This window comes from Pseudorasbora parva, chromosome 8 (assembly GCF_024679245.1).
Source record: "Pseudorasbora parva isolate DD20220531a chromosome 8, ASM2467924v1, whole genome shotgun sequence".
In the NCBI taxonomy this organism is placed as follows: domain Eukaryota; kingdom Metazoa; phylum Chordata; class Actinopteri; order Cypriniformes; family Gobionidae; genus Pseudorasbora; species Pseudorasbora parva.
In genome coordinates this window covers 29,157,987-29,182,502 of record NC_090179.1, presented here as the reverse complement: position 1 = coordinate 29,182,502, position 24,516 = coordinate 29,157,987, and the positions used below count along the sequence as shown (strand labels likewise).

The 24,516-nt window shown below is 38.4% G+C and overlaps 1 protein-coding gene across 11 annotated transcripts in view; it reads left to right on the top strand.

Annotated features, from left to right (window-relative positions):
• The window catches only part of myo18ab (myosin XVIIIA b), a 120,572-nt gene that overhangs the window by 65,171 nt on the left and 30,885 nt on the right, over nucleotides 1-24,516 (top strand). For all 11 annotated transcript variants that reach the window (XM_067450682.1, XM_067450683.1, XM_067450684.1 and 8 more), the window contains 8 exons: nucleotides 646-883; nucleotides 1,368-1,477; nucleotides 4,710-4,775; nucleotides 14,449-14,577; nucleotides 19,092-19,235; nucleotides 20,094-20,183; nucleotides 21,147-21,266; nucleotides 21,619-21,730. In XM_067450682.1, the coding sequence (XP_067306783.1) occupies nucleotides 646-883; nucleotides 1,368-1,477; nucleotides 4,710-4,775; nucleotides 14,449-14,577; nucleotides 19,092-19,235; nucleotides 20,094-20,183; nucleotides 21,147-21,266; nucleotides 21,619-21,730 (1,009 nt within the window). The remainder of the gene's footprint in view (nucleotides 1-645; nucleotides 884-1,367; nucleotides 1,478-4,709; nucleotides 4,776-14,448; nucleotides 14,578-19,091; nucleotides 19,236-20,093; nucleotides 20,184-21,146; nucleotides 21,267-21,618; nucleotides 21,731-24,516) is intronic.

Sequence of the window (24,516 nt, the reverse complement as noted above, 5' to 3'; positions counted from 1 at the left end):
TTTGTGGCTGTTTTTTTCTTAAAGTATCGTTTTAGTTTGGCACTGGAATCGTAAAAAACCCAAACGATACCCAACCCTAGTGGTGAGTACTTTAAAATGTGAAAATGACATCCATATACTAGTGCATTCAAAATAGTTATACAGAGCACAACCTACTATAGACCCCCTTGACTGGAACAGAATGCAGGGTTCTCAAGAGACTCTAGAACTAAAACTCAGCATGCTAATTAAAAACACCACTACTACAATATGTAGAAAAAGTTTATGGCCAATATGGATATTTATGGCTGGTGCAATATCTTGGAGTGGCTGATGGCTGATATATCAGATCATACTTCTCCAAGAGAGTTTACTTTCTTTAAGATTTAATAATTTATTAAACAGAAGAACTGTTAAGCAGAAATGGTAAACTAGTGAAGATGGAGAATGCCGCTGTCAAAATAAAGGTCCTGCTTCCGCTTATCAGCCAAACTGAAATGTATCGTTCAATAATAAAAAATAAAAAAAGCTAAATATCAACCATTGGCCTTGATTTATATTGCTGACCACTAATCATGATCCATTAATACAGATCCTCACATATAATATAATGTAGTCAAACAATAAAAACTTTTTTTAAATTAATGTATGTTTGTTTTCTCATAGGATGCACTGATAGACACAGTGAGGCGGTCCAGGGTGCACTTTGTGCATTGTCTGCTGCCTAAAGCAGAGACTTTGACTGGGGATGTGAAGGTGCTAGGAGGACCCTCACCTCGCTCTGGGGAGATTGAGGCACACGGAGAAAGCTGTGACAACGGCCTCATGCAGCTGGATGTGTGCTTGCTCCGGGCACAGCTCCGCGGCTCCAAACTGCTCGACGCCCTCCGTATCTACCGCCAAGGTTTGAGTTTAAAAAGCCAGGCATTAAAAACACAAAATAAAGACAGTAAATGACCCTCGTTATAGATCAGTGACCTTTATTTTGAAAAGAATGTAGAAAAATCTAGGGAGATAGGAAAGATTTGAAAGTTCAAATTTACCATGCAGGTTTGACTTTTCCGAATAACGTGTTTTTCTCCCAGGGTTTGTTGACCTTTGGAGTTTTCTAGGGCTTATGTGGTCAGGAACTGCCTAGTGTTCTACGTGTCTTTTTATTTTTGGAGACATTCATGGGCTTATTTTGTTCAGTGCTTTTAAAGAAAATCAGCAAAATGTCATTGGAAAATGTTTTGGCACATTTCAGCCCAAAGCCCTGAATAAGCAGAACATTCTTAAGATAAGCGACTGACCAATGCCCTCATCGTTGCTCTCTGTTGAACCTTTCTAGAATCTCAAAAGTCATTCTCTTGTAACTCTCCTGTCATTTGGCTCTCCCCATCCTGAAGGTTATCCTGATCATTTGGTCTTTTCGGAGTTCCGACGCCGCTTTGATGTGCTGACTCCCCACCTGACAAAGAAACATGGGCGGAACTACATTGTAACTGATGAGAGAAGGGTGAGTGTTTTTTTATGTGTGTTTGTGAGTGTGTTGTTTCTCAGAGTACTGTTTGGCTCCTCCTTCATGAGCTGCTCTTCCATGTAATTGATTATGACAGTGCTCAGGGCAGAGAGCTGTGTTGTTGATTAATGGGCTGTAGTACACATCTTTCCCCCCTTAATCTCGGCTCTGCTCTGGTGACAGGGCAATAAAGGCTTTAATCAGGGCCCAGAGTGACGACTCTATCAGTGGCATCTTGTCCTATCACTGACCCCGCTTCTGTTATTGAATCTACAAAGACCTGTAATGTCTTATGTCAACTTCATGTGTCTAAAAATATATGTATATACACTACCAGTCAAAAGTTTTATAACGTGTTTCTTTTTTTTTTTTTAAAGAAGTCTCTTCTGCTCACTAAGGCTGCATTTATGTTATTAAAAATACGAACAAAAAAACCTTTGTCAAAGCTTTGTGTTTTTTCACAAAAGTCATATTGTGAAATATTAAAATGTAAAATAACTTTTTTCTATTTGAATATATTTTCAAATGAAATGTATTCCTGTGATGCAAAGCTGAATTTTCAGCATCAGTACTCCAGTCTTAAGTGTCACATGATCCTTCAGAATCTAATGTGATGATTTGCTGCTCAAGAAACTATTATTATTATAAATATTATTATTAATAATAATAATCATATGTATTATTATTATCAATGTTGAATGTAGTTGTGTGTAAAACTGGATTTTTATATACATATATATATATATATATATATATATATATATATATATATATATATATATATATATATATATATATATATATATATATATATATATATATATATATATATTCATCAAGTTATGCATTAAATTGATCAAGTGACAGTAAAGACATTTATAATGTGGCAAAAGCTTTATATTTCAGATAAATGCTGTTCTTTTGAACTTTCTATTCATTAAATAATTCTGGATAACAAACTGATATGTGATCTGAAAAAACTGAATGAATGATTTCTGAAGGATCATGTGACTCTAAAGACTGGAGTAATGATGCTGAAAATTCAGCTTTGAATTACAGAAATAAATTGCATTTTAAAATATTTAAATAGAAAAGGTTATTTTAAATTGTAAAAATATTTCACAATAATTCTGTTTTGCTGTATTTTGGATCAAATAATTGCAGCCTTGGTGAGCAGTAGAGACATATTTAGTATACATATTTAGACCAAAAATGTATTTGATTAGCCAATGGCTAGTAAATTTTATGATTAAACTTGACTGTGATTGAGTTAGAAGTAAAAAATGACATGTTCACTGCCCTCATTGTGCTACTGTTCATCACCATGAAAGTGTATCATTTACACAAGTTTTTAAGCCTTGCTAATTTAAACAGTCAAGCGCACAAAGACTCGAATGAGAACTCAATTCAGTACTCACACACTGAGTGAAAAATTTGAAGCATGCGCTCCAAATTGACAGAAAAATACAATTGTTGACATTTTTGCAGATTTATTAAAAAAGAAAAACTGAAATATCACATGGTTCTAAGTATTCAGACCCTTTGCTGTGACACTAATGTATTTAACTCAATTTCTTCTGATCATCCTTGAGATGGTTCTACACCTTCATTTGAGTCCAGCTGTGTTTGATTATACTGGTTGGACTTGATTAGGAAAGCCACACACCTGTCTATATACGAGCTTACACCTCACAGTGCATGTCAGAGCAAATGAGAATCATGAGGACAAAGAAACTGCCTGAAGAACTCAGAGACAGAATTGTGGCAAAGCACAGATCTGGCCACGGTTACAAAAAAATTCTGCTGCACTTAAGGTTCCTAAGAGCACAGTGGCCTCCATAATCCTTAAATGGAAGATGTTTGGGACAACCAGAATCCTTCCTAGAGCTGGCCGTTCGGCCAAACTGAGCTATTGGGGCAGAAGAGCCTTCGAGAGAGGTAAAGAAGAACCCAAAAATCACTGTGGCTGAGCTCCAGAGATGCAGTCAGGAGATGGGAGAAAGTTGTAGAAAGTCAACCATCACTGCAGCCCTCCACCAGTCAGGGCTTTATGGCAGAGTGGCCCGACGCAAGCCTCTCCTCAGTGCAAGACGCATGAAAGCCCGCATAGAGTTTGCTTAAAAAAAACACCTGAAGGACCTGAAGATAGTGAGAAATAAGATTCTCTGGACTGATGAGACCAAGATGGAACTTTTTGGCCTTAATTCTAAGCGGTATGTGAGGAGAAAACCAGGCCATGCTTATCACCCGTCCAATACAGTCCCAACAGTGAAGCATGGTGGTGGCAGCATCATGCTGTGAGTTTTTTTTTTTAAGCTGCAGGGACAGGACGACTGGTTGCAACTGAGGGAAAGATGAATGTGGCCAATGTGATATTTCAGTTTTTATTTTTTAATAAATCTGCAAAAATGTCGACAATTGTGTTTTTCTGTCAATATGGGGTGCCGTGTGTACATTAATGAGAAAAAAATTAACTTAAATGATTTTAGCAAATGGCTGCAATATAACAAAGAGTGAAACATTTAAGGGGGGCTGAATACTTTCCATACCCACTGTAATTTAAACAGTGAAGACTTTGGAAAATAGTAGCAATGAATGAGTAAACGTGCCCAAACTTTTGACTGATACTGTATGTATATTATATCTGTTTATGCCACAGATAATAGTTTAATATTTTTTCAGTATACAAACTTGTTACTGGCTCAAATAATTATATCTCAGGAGAACGGTATTTATTTCGATCTTGCTTTAGCGATGTTTACAGAGGTCAAACTTTGGTAACCAGACATCAACAGATTCCCCATTAGACCTGTGATCTATCTGCAGCTGCTCAGTCTGAGGCGTGGCCTTTTGCTCATCTCTCACCGAACCTGTTCACCAGTCGGGCCCTGTGCCCCTGCAGAGAGCACTCAATACATCCCTGTGCTTTTAGCTCAAACTCTAGCCATTAGTCATCAGTCCACCGGGATTTTTTAATCCCCTGCTATGTTGTTATTTGCCTGACATCCTGTCAGGAAGAAAACACTCATGGGTGAGTAGAAGAGAGAGGTCAGACATTAAGACAGTTGTTTTTGACCCAGTTTCCCCAAGCTGGTTTAGCTTTTGGACAGAAAGAGTTCCCCAGTCAGCACATTGTCCTCTTGGTGCCCTGAAGTGGATGGCAGACTAAATCTTTATGCCTGTCTTACTGTTTTATACATGTGTGTCTGTTTCTCTCTGTGTGTTTCAGGCTGTCGAAGAGCTGCTGGAGTCCCTTGAGCTGGAAAAGAGCAGCTACCACATGGGCTTGAGCAGAGTAAGTAATTCTGATATTCTATCTCTAAATTAAACCTTAAAAATCATAATGTAGCTAGTGATATTAGACCTAGACGCTGTAGGTCTAATACCAAGTCATTGCCACCTTAGTATAGCCGCATCACTTTGGCCAACAGAGTTTTTAAAATTCAATGGTGTACAGTGGCGTTATGAAATGAGAAGGCAAAGTTCTCCATTTATATATATATATATATATATACATTCTATTTTGTATTTTTACATTAAAGGGGGAGTGAAACACTTTTCAGTCAATCTCATGTCAATCTTGAGTACCTATAGAGTAGTATTGCATCCTTCATATCTCCGAAAAGTCTTTAGTTTTATTATATTTATAAAAGAAATATAGGCTGTACCGAGTCTTTCCGGAAAAAAACGAGCGGCTGGAGGCGTATCGTGTGGGCGGAGCTAAAGAATGACGAGCGCGCAGCTACAGCACGAGAGCTTCTGAAAGCTGACATCCTCAAGCGTGGAGATGAAAACGTTACTCTAATAAATGGCTATAAATTAGATTCAACTAATACATATATGATCCAGAATCACATTCGGAGGCTGAAATAAATTGAACAGGAGAAGCAACAACATCAGGACGTCCGTCTCTGTGGTATGTAACCTGTATTTAGTGGCCTGTCAATTCGGTTTATGGACTATTGCATGCGACTACACCTTAGCAGTAGCAAGCAAAATGGTTTTACAAGTCAGACTAGTGTAATGTTATGTATAGTGTAGTGCATTTGAATGACGAAGCACGCTTTGTGAGAATGCTAGGTTTATGTTTGGGTGGTTTTACAATAAAAAAAAATGACACCTATATTGGTCAGCTAAACAAATGTATTGAAACACACACCATAGATTGCATGCTCCATTGATAAATTAACTATACACGATCGTGCCGTTTACTGATGTTTACTCACGCGACGATAGCCAACAACATAGACATTTTAAGCAGTTTAACTCACCGCCTGTTTCCAAAGCAGGACCGAACCTTTATCGCTGGGACCACTCCATCAAAAACACACTTCTTTGGTATGATTTGGTGAAGTCATGTGGCAGCAGTGACCGCGGAGATCCGCGATGTTGTGAAGCTTCCCGTCATTTCTGCGTTCAAATTGGTTCAAATGCAGCACAGGATTCCTTCCCGGAATGCTGTGCTGAAGCGTTGAAGTCGCTTGATGTCACCCATAGGAATAAAGTGGAGCGCGGCGCGACAGACGTGTTGCACAGACTAGTGGATCTGCTGCACCTGTGAGCAGTGTTTATGGGCGGCGTGCATCTAATCACGCGCTCGCGCACCCTACCGGGAGAAGAGCCCGTACGGCCCATACAAGGACCGTCTACTCTATCGACATCAAGCCAACCCATACTCGAAAAAAACTCTCAGAAACTTGTGAGAAACCGGAAGGAGTATTTTTGATACAGAAATACTCCATCAAACGTCCAACTTAGTTTTTGAAACTTTGTCTATGTTTAGGATGGGAATCCAAGTCTTTAACAGTGTAAAAAGATCAGTATGCATGAAACAGCATTTCACCCCCCCTTTAACAATGCAATTATTCTATTTATTGAAGCAAAGTATATTTCTCATTAATTTTTCTCATTAAGTTTTCTCATCATTTATTAACGGAGTACAGTTAATTTCACATAACTGATGGTTTTCAAGTGTTTTTGGGTACTGTTCAAGTAGGATATTCCTGCAATACCGGAGGCTATGGTTTAAGGACCACATTTCTTGGACCCTAGTTTTTTTTGTATGTATTAGCAGTTTATGCTATTTTATTGCACTTACTATTCTACTAATGTACTAAAGTAAATTACTTAAGTAAAGTACTTAAGAAAAGGATCAAACTTGCTTTACAAACTAGTGTTTTTATTAGTAGCATCCACCCCTGTTCCTGGATGCACTAGCCTGACTTCATCATACTCAAATTCTAGTCAGAAATATGAGTCTGATACTCTTCAATTGAGCTGTGATTATGGGGTGTGTTTCAACCGAACCAGAAAAGAATAGACCTAAAACCAAAGAACAAGAGTAAGTGACAAATGTTGAGCCCTCACATAGTTGTCTACAGAATTCAACTGCATGCATGGTGGAAGAAGTAGAAGAAGAAGATGGGTGTAAATGATCTTTGCCAGTTTTTTAAAAAGAATTTATGGATAAACAGAGTACTTACCAACAAGGTCATTTTTGAGAGAAATAGTGTGAATAAGGTGAATGCGTATACGAACAAGACGTGAATGATTACTTTACGTTATCTGGCCATCATCTTATAATGCCCGCCCTGACAATTTGATTTGGTCTGAACAGCTCTGGTTCAAGCATAGTTGCTCCACAACAGATCAAGTCCAGACCTAACTTCCCGACCTCAAATGTTGTGGCGAGGTTAAGTTTATCTGGCATCCAGGTTATGAAGGCATAGCGACATTTTCAAACTCTTACTACTCAAACACACCAGAGACTCCAATATATGGGTCAGATAAGGAAAACATCCAAAATGTGCACTAGGGGTGGGCGATATAGCCTAAAAAATTATACCACGATATTTCAAGAATATTTGCGATAACGATATTTATGACGATATAAAAAAAATATATGGAACAAAATATTTTATTTGTTATTGCAGCTGGTAGGCAGTAGCATTTATTATTGCAAACAAAATGAAGGGCATTGTGCACCCTTTTCCAATGAGTTACTGTCATTGATGATGAGAGAATATTTAATTTGAAGTGTAAATCTATTGTCATAAGGTGGCAACAGCAGCAGCATTATAGTCACACACAGCACGAGTCAAAAGAAAGCAAAGTAGCCTTGATAAGTTATTAGTGTTTTCACTGGAAATTTTAAGTAAAACTATAACAACATAACATCACTATTTTTAAGTAATAAACGCACATCTTCGTTGTTAAGAGACGCTGAACAGACGCAGACACAAATATCTCTCTCTCTCTCTCTCTCTCTCTCTCTCTCTCTCTCTCTCTCTCAATAATTAACTACATTATCTCTCTGATTCAAAGGTGAAAGAATGCTGGATCTAACTGATGAAAATAACCGTCAATGTTACCCTTCCGGTCAAATATTGCGCTCCAATCAATATTATGTCAGTTGTCAAGAGGACTGACCTCTTGTAACCAAATCGCTCACTTCTCATTGATATCGTGATATGCCACTTTTTTTATCATGTAAAAATGTATACCGGTATTATCGTGGACGATATGATATGGCACACCCCAAATGTACACTGTTGGTGAGCCTCCAGGAACAGGGCTGGAGCAAAGGTGAGCAAAATGCGTTAATGGGCGTTTGCTCTCTCGCTCTGGTCGACATGTGCGCCCTTACGGGAGAAGTGCCTGTACAAGGAAATTCTGCGCTTGTTAAAGTCTCATGGGCCCATACTCAAAAAAAAAAAAGTTTCTTTTTGTGAGAAACCGGAAGGAGTATTTTTGCCTAATAATTTTTTTGAAGCATTGGCTAATAAATTCCTTTTACAATATCAGAAATTGACAATTGGGTTTTTCATGTCATAATCATAAAACTGTAACGTCATCTTAAGAAATAAAGACTTCACTTTTTCAGTCCCTTTATGTTATGGATCAGTGCATTGAATCATTTTGTGGCATACAGATTCAGCCTGAGTCACGAAGATCAGTTCCAAACAGATGGCATGATTTCCATTTAGATTGCCGAAACGTTCGCTGCTTCTACACCTCTTAGACACAGACAGACTTTAATCCGCTCTGCCGCTGTGCTCACATCTGGACGGAAAGTTTGGCAGGGTGGGCTTCGGCCAAAAAGACTCATCTTCTCCTCTCCTGTCGTAAAGCACTCTCTGCTCTGGGCCGATGCTTTACCCAGAATGCTTAGCTGCAGATGGGACATGGCTGGCATCGTTGGCAGGCCTCATTGGCGGGCATGTTGAGCGAGGAAGACAATTATTGTGAGGTTTTCTGAGATTGTATGAGCTCTGCTGTAAGGTTGCGCCATTGCACTCCGGGTCTCTTAACTACACTTCGAATGATTAAAGCAGAAATCCTTTTGTGCATCTTCTGTAGACGCTAGATTGATTCTGGCGAGGCACTGGCTTGCTTTGTTTGGTTTACTCTGGCTTGGTGCTCGATGATAACTCACTACAAACACCAATCAGCACAGCAAGATATTGTGCTTTCAGACAAAGAACAGCAGCCTGGAGAGAGCCAAAATAATCACATTCTGATAAATAGCTGATTACATAAATGGAAAAAGCAAAAAATGTGTCCAGGAAATACACAAATGATTAGTTGACAGCTGTAATTTTAGAATTCCACTTGAGTATAGAGATTCACACCACTGATGGTGATTCTGATATACAATTGCACTCTTTTATTTGCAAGAACATTAAATGCAAATACATGTAAAATAAAATACATTTGTCATATTTATTTGTAATACATGTGGTCATTTGTTTATGTAATATGTGGTTATATTTTGTATATGTAGCACACCACTGACTTGTGGGTCTCCAATTTCATTTATTTTTTATTTTTTTATTTAATTGTTTCAATTAATTTGATAATTTATTTTTAAAACTTACATTTAAAATAATGAAGTAAAAAAACTAAACAAATGAAAAATATAGTTTGGATAAAATCTCTTTTACAGATTTTATTTGTTTAAAGATGTCACTTGATTTGATGTTTTGTATCTAATGCAGTGACATTCAGACATCTTCAAGCGTGTCTTATGTGTCCAAATGATGCCAGTGTAGATGGAACAAGATCCTAACCAATCATGAACTCCCATTGCTGCTTATTGAACCAAGTCATTGTTCAGTTGCCACCTTAGTACAATACATCCGTCTAAATCACAGACTCCCCCACAGGCATAGACACAAGCTCTTCTCTTTGCACTCCTCCATTGCCATTTGTTTCCCCCTTTCTTTGTGAGGAATTTCATTCTCTTGGTCTCCATGGAAAACGCTGCCATTTGACCCCCATGAAAAGACCTTTCCACCAAACTGACCTATGGTGCTCTTGTGTGGAAAAGACTGGCGAATCACAGGCCTGCTGGGTGAATGTCAAAGGGGAAACATGGCTAATAAGAAGCTGCACGCAACAGACATTTCTACTAACACGGAACTATCTTCATGTTCTTCAAAGGATGATGTATTAAAATAGTGTTTCACACATGCTCCGTGATGCTGTGGATAATGTATTTAGTCTTTTAGCATCTCCACCTAATCTTACATTTGACTTGAGAGGACCATGAATAAAGTTCTCGTTCAGGTGATATCCGGCCTTTTTTCCAGCACATCTTTACTGACATTGAGAAATGAAACTCAATTTTCTCTGGCTACTCTCCTGAGGTGGAGAGGTCCCACTCTGATATTATACCTGCCTGAAAGCAGATAAGTGTGTGTGTGTATTGGCTGCCCAGCAAGTAGCTCAGCCCTGATGTTCTAATTTGCGAGGTTGTAAAGGGTTTGTAGGGAGCGTTTCGGGTAAACATATTGTCCTTTATTTTTATTTGTGGTACCGTAGGGTTGGCAGCAAATGCCATAGGGTCTGAAAGCTGTCAAACTTTACATGAATATGAAATCATTTCATAACACTCCATTCTCCCCTATGATCTGATGCTTGGAGCTCAGAGAGATTGCCTCCTGTAATAACAATAACTGAGGCTCTACATCATTGAAAGGCTCTGGCTGCCTTTGATGTGAAAAGGAAGATTATACCGCAGAGCAACTCCACATAAAGGCTCAATCAAGAGGCATTTGTTGCCATTCCCTCAGATGAGTAGTAATTGCAGCAGTGGACTTCTCTCTCTCTCTCTCTCTCTCTCTCTCTCTCTCTCTCTCTCTCTCTCTCTCTCTCTCTCTCTCTCTCTCTCTCTCTCTCTCTCTCTCTCTCTCTCTCTCTCTCTCTCTCTCTCTCTCTCTCTCTCTCTCTCTCTCTCTCTCTCTCTCTCTCTCACACGCATGCACTCACGCACGCACGCACGAACTCATGCACTCACTCACGCACTCACTCACGCACTCACTCACGCACTCACTCACGCACTCACTCACTCACTCACTCACTCTCACACACACACACACACACACACACACACACACATAAATATATGCGAGTGAGAGAGATATTCGGAGTGTAACGATACACAAATGCCATAGTTCGGTTCATATTACGGTTTTGGAGCCACGGTTCAATTCTGTTTACGGGGTTTACGGCAGGGTTCATGGCAGGTCAATAAAAGCACTAGATTCAATTTAAATTTCAACTAAAATAAAAAAAAATGCCTCCACTTTAGACTAGTCAGAAATAATCTACTCATTTAACCATTTTACCATTTACCATAATGTAAAAAAAAATAAAAAAAAATAAAAAGCGATTTTATTGCATCCACCTGGATGATGCGACGACAGCCATATTGTGCCAGAACGCCCACCACACACTAGCTGACTGGTGGAGAGGAGACAGAGTGATGAAGCCAATCTTTTTGAATAATATTATTATTATAATATTCTGTAAAAATACAGTGCTTAATATTTGTCAAAGTGTACTAACTACTATTTATATCTTAATAGTAAAAATTGTTTTGTGACATAAGGTGAAGTTGAGAGTTGGGCCTGGGCAGCACGGTGCGGTGCACGTTTGGTTCGATATTAGAGTATCGCAGTGCCTGGTTCGCAGTCTCTGCTTTAATTCATCCCAAAGGTGTTATATCAGGTTGAGGTCAGTACCCTGTGCAGGCAAGTCAAGTTCCTCCACACCAAACTCATTCATCATGTCTTTATGGACCTTGCTTTGTGCACCGGTGCAATAACATGTTGGAACAGGAAGGGGCCATCCTTAAACTCTTCCCACAAAGTTGGGAGAATGAAATTGTCCAAAATCTATTGGTATGTTGAAGCATTTAAGAGTTCCTTTCACTAAAAACAAGGGGCCAATCCCACGCCATAATTCCCCCCTCCACTAAACTTTAAACTTGGCACAATGCAGTCAGGCAAGTACCATTCTCCTGGCAAAAACCCAGACTCATCTATTGGACTGCTAGATAGAGAAGCTTGAATTGTCTAGAGTCCAGTGGCGGCGTGCTTCACAACACTGCATCCGACGCTTTGCATTGCACTTGTTGATGTAAGGCTTGGATGCAGGTGCTCGGCCATGGAAACCCCATGCCATGAAACTCTCTACGTACTGTTTTTAAGCTAAACTGAAGGCCACACAAAGTTTGGAGGCCTGTAGCTATTGACTCAGCCGAAAGTTGGCGACAATCTGCGCACTGAGCACCCCGCTCTGTGATTTGATTTGCTGTTCCCAATTGCTTCCACTTTGTTAATACCACTAATACCATCTACATTAGAATGTAGGCATTTAACAAAGTTTAAACTGGAGAAAACAGTCTCTAAAGATTGTGCAGTTCTCACCTGTTCTCACCTGCTGGGAGTGACAGTAGGGCTCATTTATATCCCATTTAGATAAGCCATACCCCTTGTGAAACTCCCCCCGTAAAGCTGCATGGTTGCATACTAACGACAGACGCAACGGGAAAAATCGGACCGCATACTATTAATAATGAAATATAGCAGATGGTAACAGTACTTAAAAGCCCATTATAGTTGTTTTTTTTTTTTTGGGCAAGTGATACGATGCTAACAATTACGATTAAAATGACAGTTAATAACAATAGGTAGGTATGGGAAGGTCTAAACATGAGAGAACATGTATGTGTTCTTAGAATGAACACAAAACTAAAAACTTTGGTGTTTATGGAAACATACCCCATAAGAAAAAGAAAAGTATTATGAAATAAGTCGTTGGGCTACACTTTCTGTTTGCCGGGGTCTTCTTAGTGGATGTACTGTGCGTCTGTTTGATGGGGGAAAAGACAGTGAAATGGGTTAAATCCGTAACTGTGGCTATAGTGTAGGGGTAAGTGGCATGTCATCAAGTTTTGACGCAAATCGATCAGAGGTTTGAATCCGTCTTTTGCCACACTCTCTAACTGAGAAAAATGTATTATTAAACACGTTAGATGCTTTATTTCCACTTTTCTAATATTTTCTTAATTCTTATTGAAAATAAATGCCTTTCTGATCTGATATGTGATGAGAAAAGGAGTAGAGAGAGTGTGGCAAAAGGTGGATTCGAACCTCTGCGTCAAAACTTAATGTCATGGGCCTTAGCCCTATACTATAGCTACGGTTACGAAATTTACCTATTTTTCTGTCTTTATCCCCGTCAAATGTTACTATCGATATAGCCGCTGATATCTTGCGGTCCAACTCATCTGACACCAGTCCGATACATTCTTCCTCTTCTTCATCTTTGCTCAGTTGTAGATTAGGGATGTTATTCAGTCTTATTATGCTGCTTTCATCATCGCTCAGATTGTCTCTAGAGCCGGCCAGAGCGCTGCTTAAATAATTAGCAACACGTCCCTTGGAGGACGGGGTAGTAACAAAAGCCAGTATGGAAATACACACAGACAAAACAAGGTTATTTCAACCTCAAAATGTACACTTTTAAATATAACAATACTGGTATCTCAAACATGGAGATGCTTCTTCATGTTTTCAGCTAACAAATTCTGCAAAAATGTGGAAAAAAAACACTTCTTTCTCATTTTGCTTGAAAGTAGAGCTGTCGACTTGTGTCCCTAGTTTCCGTTTCTGTGACGATATATATAAACAATTTCCCAAAGCAGTAATTTCCAGCACAGCCTCTCAGGTACACCACAAATCCGGTGCCATTTTAATTAGGATTCTGTTCATCTAGATTAATCCATCTTTAAAACTAATAGAATGCTAATGCAATTAGAACATGTCCACAGACTTTGATGAATGCACATCTGGAAAAAACGCAAGGTCCACTTCCCTCAAATTTCTCTGATTAAATGGCCTAATGGAGTAGGATTCCGAAGTGTTAATCCAACTCGGTTTGACACCCCCACCACAGAGCGGAAAATTACCAGTAAACAGAGCTTGGGCAGCAGTTTAAAGGAACTTCTCACGTTTTCAGAAAGAGTGATTGCAGAATGGAATATCCATGACTATGAATGTTGCATATATACGTGTATGTATTTGTCTAAATAACATGTATAAATAAATATAAATAAGTAAATGCAAATTAATTGTATTTATACAAGAATATATATATATATATATCATGCCAAGGCACAACAGGCGCAGCTGAAGACCAGATGCAGGGGATATGCAGGTATATAATATATATATATATATATATGATCCCCTGCATCTGGTCTTCAGCTGCGTGTGTCGTGCCTCGGCGACGTGATCAGGACACTGCCGAATTGGGAATATGTAGCAATAGAGGCTCTAGCGCTGGGAGAAATGGAAATCATGGAGTGGACCACAGTGTACTGTGAAGCTTACAGAGACTTCCACCATCAGCTCTGTTTTCTGTTCAGAAAACGTTTTTTTTCCCTTTTCCGTTGTTGCACTTTGAGATTCTTCGAAATGTAAAGTGCATTATAAATAAAATCTATTATTATTTAAATAAATAATTATTTTAATTTAATTTATTTCACTATATTATATTATTATTACTATTATTGTTATTACCAGTGTACCATTTAACCAAATGTTATGAATTCAGTGAATGCTCATTATGAGAAAGTTTGTTGTATTTCCATATATCTCATAGCAGTGGTCTGTTTGCAGGTGTTCTTCAGAGCAGGTGTTTTGCCTAAGCTGGAGGAGCACAGAGATATCCAGACCAGACGCAACATTACCCTGTTTCAGGCTGCGTGCAGAGGCTACCTGGCTCGACAGGCCTTCAAGAAGAGGAAGGTAACTCATAAAAAAGAATTCATACTGTAAATAATTTTAAACATGCATACCCCTGGAACTTTTAAGACATTGTAAGCCACCTTTTGTCCCACTTAAGGACATTTTTAAGGACATTACTACTAAGGACACTGAGCATCTGTCCCTTTTTCAGTTGGAGCTCTTCGTACTTCAGTTCATTTGTCATGAGGTTTGTCTCAGAGTCCATCAGAATGTCATTGCTGTCTTTAAAAAATCCCTCTGGCTGTGGCCATCCGTTGACAGATAACATTCAATCAGCGCATCTCCGGGGAAGAAGCCACCTGCCCCACTGCCCTCCATCACAGGCCTATCGATTCTCCCGCCACTGCGTGCCCTGCACTCTCGCCTGCCCCCTTTCTGTCCATTCATTTCTGCTTTGGCACTCACTCTGTCTCTTTTTTAAATTTAAGCTCTTCTATTCTGCCCCGGTATCGTCCTTTCAATCTCTGGTCCTTTGTGCCCCTTTCTTGCTCTCTCACTTTCACACTTATGCTACTCTCAGTGGGATTGGCTCAGGATGTAAGGGTTGGTCCTACAGTTGCCTGTGACTCTGTCTCTCTCTCCTGAGAAGACTGCGCCCCTGTCTCAGTAAAACTCTTGTGAAGGAGGAGGTGGGCTCGATGCAACTCCTCACGCTGCTGTTGGCCCTCGGTGGTCAGCTGCCGTGGCAGTATAACTTCATCAACATCCACTTCCTCTTTCGGTGTTGCACACAAACAGAGGAGGCTTTTCTTGGCGAGACTGTTTTCAGTTTACCTCAGAGCTCCTGACAGGAGTCAAGACTGGATGTTTCACTGTAAGTAAAAGGAGTTTGAATAAGGTCTTTTTGCTCTTGTTGGCTGTAGTTGGTATCATAGATATCATAGTTAGTAGGTTGTTTTCTTTCTTTAGATCCTGGTTTGCGTTCTTTTGTCTCTGTCTCTGAGCAGGGCTCCTTGCAAGACGTCTTTTGTAACACTGATTTGTAGGTGAGCCATAAAAGAAGTCTTGTGTACTTCTGGTTTTGTTTGATTTCTTCGACAAAGCTGGACTGCAGCTTGCCATTTGTTGAAGGGTTTACTGTTATTTTTTTCTTTCTGTACAGTTATTGTCCCCACAAAGAGCCTTGTCTGGATGCCTCTGAATCACAGCGACCTGTCCCCAGAGGAATTCATTTCCTTAGAAAGAAATCTTTTGTCAAGCTTGTCAGAAACCTATGCTTCACGCTAGACTGAGAAATCCGTCTAGGGATTTGTACTGGACTATTGCTGTAGAAAGTCTCCTCATGGGGCTGTAACCTCAGATGCCCATGCGCTTACAGTACCAACAGTGTGGTCAGTGTTTGCAAGTGTTTTTGAGAATAATAAAATCACATTTTTAAAAGTGGCATCAGATTTTTAAAAGCTATTCAAGGGATTTGTTTGAGTCTGTCACTAAATTTAAATGTCCACAAATAGAATTTTAGATTATGCCATGTTTAAGTTGTCTGTGAAAAATTGGTACATTTATTTTTGTAGTTTTTTTTTGTATCCTGCCACAAACTGACATATCTGTCTAATAGTTTAAATATTTTATTATAATATATAATTATATATTTTAAAATATTTATTATTTATATGATTTTTGAATCCACAAAATACTTTTATTCAGCAAGGGTGCATTAAATTGTCAAAAGTGACAGTAAAGACATTTATAATGGGAAAAAGATTTCTATTTCAAATAAATCTTTTGAACATTCTATCAAAGAAGCCTCAAAAATATGTTTCTCAGTTTCCACAAAAAAATAATAAGCAGCACTAGTGTCAATGTTTCTTGAGCAGCATATAAAAATAATTTAAGAAGGATCATGAGACACTAAAGACTGGAGTAATGATGCTGGAAAATTGCTTTGACATTACAGGAATATAGTAATATTTTAAAATATAAAGTGGTTATTTTAGTTTGTAATAATATTTCACAATAAAAAAATAAGAAGCCTTGGTGAGCATAAGAGACTTATGCTTAAGAAAAAACACTGTTTTGCCATTCAAAAGTTGGGGTCAGATTTTTTAATGTATATACAACACATACTATTTATTTCATAGTATTATATAATTTATTTTTAGATATTTTAATTTAATTTCAAGGTAATTTGATTTCAACAAAAAGAACTGTCATAACAATACATGTCTGGTTATGTGAGACAATGGCCCTTGACCTAGTGATGAAAACAGTCTTGAACCGAATCTCAGTATCATATCCTCTTCCAGATCTAAAAAATAAGTGGAAAGTGGAAGTGGAAAGACCCAAGCATTAGCGGAAGTCATTTGTGTTGTAGGATGTATTTAACCATGTCAAGACAAGAAGTGTTGAGTTGAATCGTTACGGTAGATCCCTGAGAGACAGACAAGTGGGACCAGACTTCCTCTTGCAGACCACAATGCAAAATCAATTTGCTTGTTTCTCTCTCAGATCGATAATTGAGGGATCTCAGCACCTTGAAGTCTGTTCCAGTTTTAGACTATCTAAGAGTGTGTTCTAAGCCCTCAGTCCCTCCAGATTTGTCTTTCCTCTCTCTCTTTTTCTGTCTCTGTTGTCTCTGTTGGGGGGCGCCTGAACAGAGAACTCCACGTGGGCTCCTTTGAAGCACAACGGCCTGCTCCTTCCGAATTTTTTTTGACGTTCAATGGAAACGACACTAGAGGGAGCTGGGAATATCACAAATGCCAATCGTCTGTCTAATTAACTCATTGCCTTAAGACACAAGTTTCATTCCGAGTGTGAACAGGTGCCCTCGCAGTCACGTGTGAGTGCGCTCAAATGTCCTTGTGTTCATACGTGCGGATGAATGCCACCTGCTGATCCGTATTCAAATTCACACCGCACACCTGTTGGAGGGGTTGTGGCCTACTTTGTTGGCGTCGCATCCGTTCGTACATAACACTTCGTTCCTCCTGCCAGGCCCCAGGGCTCACAGGCACCATTTCCTCCAGACGGCCATTTTAATTAGGAAGCTCTTCCTGATTTCGCCGTCTCTTACAAGCTATTTAGATGGCTGTTTGTGGTATTTGTTATGGTCAAAGCGTGACAAATGAGCTGTGGTGCACATAGATAATCCGCTATTATTTGAATCGTCCCTGTTCCTGCAGCATGTAAATCTTATGCAGGGTTTAAATCAGCTGCCAAGTAGTATTGAAGTTTAATTGAATTACTCAAAGGGGCTTGGGGCTTTTGCTTCTAGCTGCATTTCTACACAGTTGGTACAACTCCAGAATCTCTCCTCTGTATAGCCTTCCTGACAGCCTCTTTGAAGAAAATGCGTTTGTTCTTCCTGTGATCAACACCAGTAATGGGTGTTTTGCTAAGGTTGAGTATGTAAGCTTTATTAACTTCCTTTTGATGAAGTAGAGCAGCGTTTATTATTCAAACTTTGAGTCGAGTGTAAATAAGCAGGTTGCGCACCGTGCAACGACTCTACGTTCTTGCCATGTCAAAAATATTTTTAAAAATGTAAGGGTTTCATTTTATTTTGATGGTCCCTTTAACACATTCTGTTGACTATATGTAAAGTTGCACCTTCATGTCTACGTGCTCTCATTAGATTGGTAATAAACTATTTGTAAACTGGTAGGGTTAGGATTAGAATAATTATATTGCTTATAGTTAGTAAAATGTCAGACAGTCTACTTCTACTCTAATGAAAGTTAGTTGACATGTAGTTGCAAAGTTATTGTCAACAAAATGTTCGAAACGGAAAATCAAAATGAAGTGTTTCCAAAGTAAGTTCTCAAATTCCAAATGATATATGTGTGCCATATGAGTCGATTTATTTTATTGAACCATTCAAAAGATTCAAGAGTTTCCGGTTTGAATCAGCCTGGCGAAGACTTCACTATTGCATGACTATTGAAATATTACATGTCTCAATGTAACAATTAGTTAACTACTGTACATTCATTAATATGAACTAACAGTGAAAAGACAGTAACACATTTATGTTGATTTCCAACACTCACTTATACATTATTAAAATGAAAAAGTTGTATCTGTTACTATTATAATGGAGCTGAGCTAGCATGAACTAATAATGAACAGTATTTTTAATAACTAACATTAACAAAGATGAATAAATACTGTAAAAAATGTATCACACACTGTAAGTTAATGTTATTTAAAGACCTTGTAAAGTGTTACCAAACTTTTGTTAGGTCTTCATATTGATTATACCTCTCAGTGGTTCTTAGAATGTAAACATTAGGATCCGCTGAAGTTTAGAGTCCCACCCTCGGGCTTATTGCGGACCGCACTGTGGACATCTCAGAGTTGAAAAGGTCCATTCAGAGCTAGTTCCCCCAAGGGAAGCTCTTTGACTGTGAGGCCCTGGGCCTCCAAACACAGCCCTGCTTTTGTTCATCTGGGCTCTGATTGGTTTGAACTACTGTATTTCACAAGCTCAAGACCTAAAGACCTGACAATTTCTCACTAGCACAGCGGTAGGAAACACACACAGTCATAAACACAATGTCCTTGTTTTTCAGATCCAGGACTTGGCAATCCGCTGCATCCAGAAAAACATCAAGAAGAACCGGGGTGTGAAGGGCTGGCCGTGGTGGAAGGTTTTCACCACCGTCCGTCCACTCATCGAGGTTCAGCTGACAGAGGAGCAGATCCGCGGCAAAGACGTAAGCACCTGTCATCTTCACTAACCACTTCAAATGCTGTAATTTGGCATGTCATGTACAGATTTTGCCTTTTGACAATAGTACAGCTGAATTCAAAGCCCATCTGTGTGGCTTTTAATGCCCCTCTCGGTTTCTCTGCCCCGCGGGGTACCTCTCAAATTCAGCTGCAGCTCTCAGTCGCACCCAAATCGCCCTTCTCTTTGATTACTGTCTCTGCAGCTTCACCTCAATCCAAGTGTTTGTAGAGTCCTGTGTGTGTTTATGTGTGTGTGTGTGGAGAGTGGCAGGCTTGTGTGTATGCATACATTACCTATGTAGTATGCTGGATCAAAAGCAACTCTGCTTCCCGCGGGAGAGTGCATTAGCATGTCACAGAGTGTGTGCGCGTACATGCGCGTTTCGTCCGCTGGGCCGCGTCCCGCTGAGTGCTGTGTAGCCATGCAGTCAGGCGTGCTCCTGCGAGAGGCAGAAGGGTGCTGACACTGCCTCCAAACAGCCTGCTTTTAAAAAACAAACACGGAGTCACTATCTCCTCTGCACAAACAGCCTTCAGAGCTGCAACCGATTGGCTGTAGCCTGCAGCTCTCTCAAGCTAGCAAAAGAAAAGTTCAGGAAAGTAGGAGGAGGTTTGCGGTAATAGAGACGCAGAGGCTCCAAAGAGGGCAGGCTTTCTACCTGTCTGTCATTCCGTTACAGTTTCTAATTTATCTCACCTGTCTATCTCTATATTTCGCTAAATATAATAGCTGTCATTGTGTCTAAATGTGTAACTGTCCGTGGTCATTCGTTTACATATCGGCTGGATTTCTTGTCATCCTGTCTTTCTGTCTGTCTTATTGTGTTTTTCTGATTGTCTAGGAGGAAATTCAGCTGCTCAAGTTGAGGCTGGAGAAAGTGGAGAAGGAGAGGAACGAGTTGAGACTCAATAGTGACCGACTGGAAAGCAAGGTTAGTGTTTGAATTCAGTTCATAATCAATTTATAGAAACTTTATTGTTTTCACATATTTATCATGCTAAAGTAATTTGAGCATATAAGTTGCATGCATACTTGTTGGGTGATTCATACCAAAGTTTCAGTAAATGATGCCAATGAAAATTCACGATTCTCAACTACGCTACGTTACGCTAATTAACATACCACTTTTATTTATTACATATTATAAATATTAACAAATTAAAACAGACATAAAATGAAATGAAGAAAACAATAATACATATTTTAATACAATAATATATATTTAAATAATATGTATTTGAAATGATAACATTTAATATAATTGGTATATTGTATAAATTATTTATATTATGTGATTTTTTTTTATTATGAAATTTTTATATAGTAAAATTATTCAGGTTACAGCAATGTCAAGCAATAGTGTGTCAGCAATAGCAAAAAAATAAAGTAAATTAGATTAGATTACTACAATTAAAATACTGGCACCATCTTCAAGTGTATGACTATTAGATTATATATCTTAACGGCTAATATCTTAGAATACATTCATGCATTATTCTCTAATGCGCAAATTAATATTTTGACATATCTAGGGTTTTATTTCTGTTGAACTGAAGTATAATACATTCTTACATTTATATATGTCAATTTTAAGGCATCCATAATACATTTCTACAAAAAGTTGGTACTATATGTATGTTAATATTACATCACTGTACAAAAGCACACCTTCACATACACAGTGACGGACTGAGGTCTGGGTGTCTATGACTATCTAAACACAATAGCAAAAAGCTATCCTCCTTGTGTGAAATATGTTAGTGATGATATAGATGTGAAGTGTTGCATATGTTTGTTAGATTAGCTCATACACTACTGTAAAGTTTGAACAGAGCACGTGTGCCACATCTAGTGGAAGTACGCACCATGTTTGCTCATCATATGTACGTTTCAGATCACAGAACTGTCATCAGAACTTGCCGATGAGCGCAACACAGGCGAGTCTGCCTCACAGCTGCTGGAGTCCGAGACCTCAGAGAGACTGAGGCTAGAGAAAGATATGAAAGATCTACAGGTAACACAGACGCGCACACACTTCTGAACAGAGATAGAGTTTGAGTTGATGGTTTTCTGTAAGGAATCTCCTCATGCCTGAAATAGATATTTTCCACCAAAGCATAGACAATGCAGTCAATGCAGCAGAGCGTGAGCCGTATACAAATTGTGTCATCTCATATTAAATATCCATGTGAAAGACAGTGTGTGTGAGCAGGAGACTACAGGTATTTGTCTCTGTATGCCTGGTGTGTGTGTGTGTACTCTGTGTTTTTATGTGTCTCTTAGGCCTGTGTGAGCAGATGGTCTGGGCATTTCCCTGCAGAACAGAGAGATGATGTGCTCTGCGTCTGTGTGTGTTTGCGTTTCAGGCCAAGTTTGACGCTATGAAGAAGCAGATGGAGTCTATGGAGATGGAAGTGATGGAGGCGCGGCTCATACGCGCATCGGAGCTCAACGGTGAAATGGATGACGATGACACCGGTGAGTTTGTGACATCATCTCTTGGACATAGAAAGATTAGAATAAAATGCATAATGGGATCTTAGTGAAGGGATTCCCTTATGATAGCTGAGCTTTGAGCAAAAACTATCAGAGCCTTCCTGAATCATTTTGGCAGAATTGAAGGGTTATCTGGGAGGATTTCCATGAGTTTGATGGCCCATGACTCTCTGGTGAGTGGAAGAGTTCAGGTGTGCTGAGCATTTCAGCATGGCACCTCCAGACAAATGAGAAAATAATCTGTAGCATCAGAGCTGCTGCTCCTCATTAAGCTGTTTATATGGAAATGCCAGGGGGCAGTGAAAGCACCAAACATGCGCTCTCTCTCCGTCTATCCCTGTCTCTTCTGCTTCTGGAACTTTCCATAAAGAGAGGGAAAATATTGTTGCAATATTTTTTTTCAAATATTAGAGACAAATCCATGTTCCTTGCTTTTAGAACTGTACTGCAAAAAATGCTCTTCTTATTTAGTATTTTTTGTTGTTTCCAGTCCAAATATCTAAATATTCTTACATCAAGATGCATTTACTAGATAAGTAAAACAACATTATATATTTTTTCTTGTTTTCTTGAAAATAAAATCTAAATTTCTGATTGATATCTGGTTTCTGTCCCAAACAGAAATAAGATTATTTTTCTCACCCCGTTGGCAGAAAACTTTGCTCGTTTTAAGCAAAAACTCACTTCATTTTTATTATTTTCCCCAGAAAACAAGCAAATATATCTTTTGTAATTTTACTTATCTAGTACATTAATCTTGATTTCAGATTTTTTAGATATTTGGACTGGAAACAACAAAAAAATACTAAATAAGAAGAGCATTTTTTGCAGTGAGTTATATACTGCAGGGCTCAACATTAACGCTTATCCAGGACAAGTGGATTTTTTGAAGGGACAAGTGAAAGAGAATTTTACTTGCCCGACGGACAAGCGGATTAAAACACCATTAACAAAAAAATAACTAGTGAATGACCAAAATGCAAAAATGATTCTGCATTAATTTAGTGTAAGTGGATAAGAGTGGATAATAGTATAAGATATATAATGAACTGACGGTAACAAGGTCGCGCTGTTGACGCTCGTGCAGCCTCGATGCAGCCTTCTCGATGAGAAATCGAAACAAATGAGCGCTGCTCACACAGAGAAACTGCGGTAAACATTTAAAATGTGAATTATTTATATTTATAACATGATACAGTTAAACATCATCACAAAACCAAGTGTGCTGTTTTCCTGAATACCATCACAATGAAAATGACTCTGATTTCATATGACAGTTCCATAAACAATTAATTAACATTAAGTCACTTACATTTTAGATGCAATATTGACTGTTTTTGTTCTATTTTAGCAGCGAAAATAGTTCCAAACAAAGATTCCAAGCAACAAATCAGCAGAACCATAACGTGTCTCACGCGTTAAATGAATGATTCAGCCATTTGAATGAATTGTTTGAATAAATGACTCAATGACTCCCTCATTAAGATGGTCACCTGTTTCGTGTTTAAACACTTTTCAACATTTCTTATTTGATAATTCAAAAATTCAAATCTTATAACTTAATCTTTAATGCGTTTGATTGGTAACAGCCCTATATTGTCTTATTTTAATTTAATGTATAGATCAAATTTAAGAATATGATATGAAAGCTGAAGCGTAGTCTATATTAAATAAGACTAGGGAAAAATGCCCTCTATAAAAAGTACAAATATCACAAATATGCAGATTTAAATATGCCAAAGTTGATTGAACACTGGTAAGAATATTGCTTCAGAATAAATTATATTTTCACACACACACACACACACACACACACACACACACACACACACACACACACACACACACACATGTTTTTGTGATATATGGGGACATTCCATAGGCACAATGGTTTTTATACTGTACAAACCGTATTTTCTATCCCCTTACACTGCCCCTGCCCCTAAACCTACCCATCACAGGCAACATTCAGCATTTTTACTTTAAAAAAAACAAAACCATCCTGTATGATTTATAAGCATTTTGAAAAGCATTTTTCACCCTCTTCTTGTAATACCTATGTCATACCCATGTCATTATACACATTTGTGTCCTCATATGTCACCCCCCCCCCCCCACACACACACACACACACGCACACAAAAAGAGTGAATGACCGATTTACTTGTCTGAAGTACAAGCTCATGAACATGCTTAATGTAGAGCCCTGTACTGTATCTATCTAACATCAAATTAACATACTGTATTAAAAGATTTCTATTTTAAATAAATGCTTTCTATTCATCAAATAATCCTAAAAAAACTTAATATTAAGCACAACTGTTTTTTAACATTAATAATAATAATAATAATAATAATAATAATAATAATAATAAATTATTTTTGAGCACCAAATCAGTATGAGATTTAGAGTAATGATGCCGAAAATTCAGCTAGCATCACAGGGTTCAGTTTAAATATATATTTTTATTTAGTATTTATTATAGTATTTAGTTTTTGGGGGGAAAAAATTGGGTATAACATGGCAAATGTAATAGACAATTAACGGAAAATAAAACTTGTCTGGTTCAGTTTGGTTTTGAGTTAGTTTGGAGTTTGATGATCAATGATCAATATTTTGAGAACTTTCTTTCACTATGAATTTATTGAAAAATAATTACTTATTTTTTCTCCTATTGGTGAGCAGCATGTTCTCTGTGGAAGCCTGAGCATGATAATACTCAGTAGTGCTCTTATTAGAATCCCTGCTGTCATGAACAGAACTCATT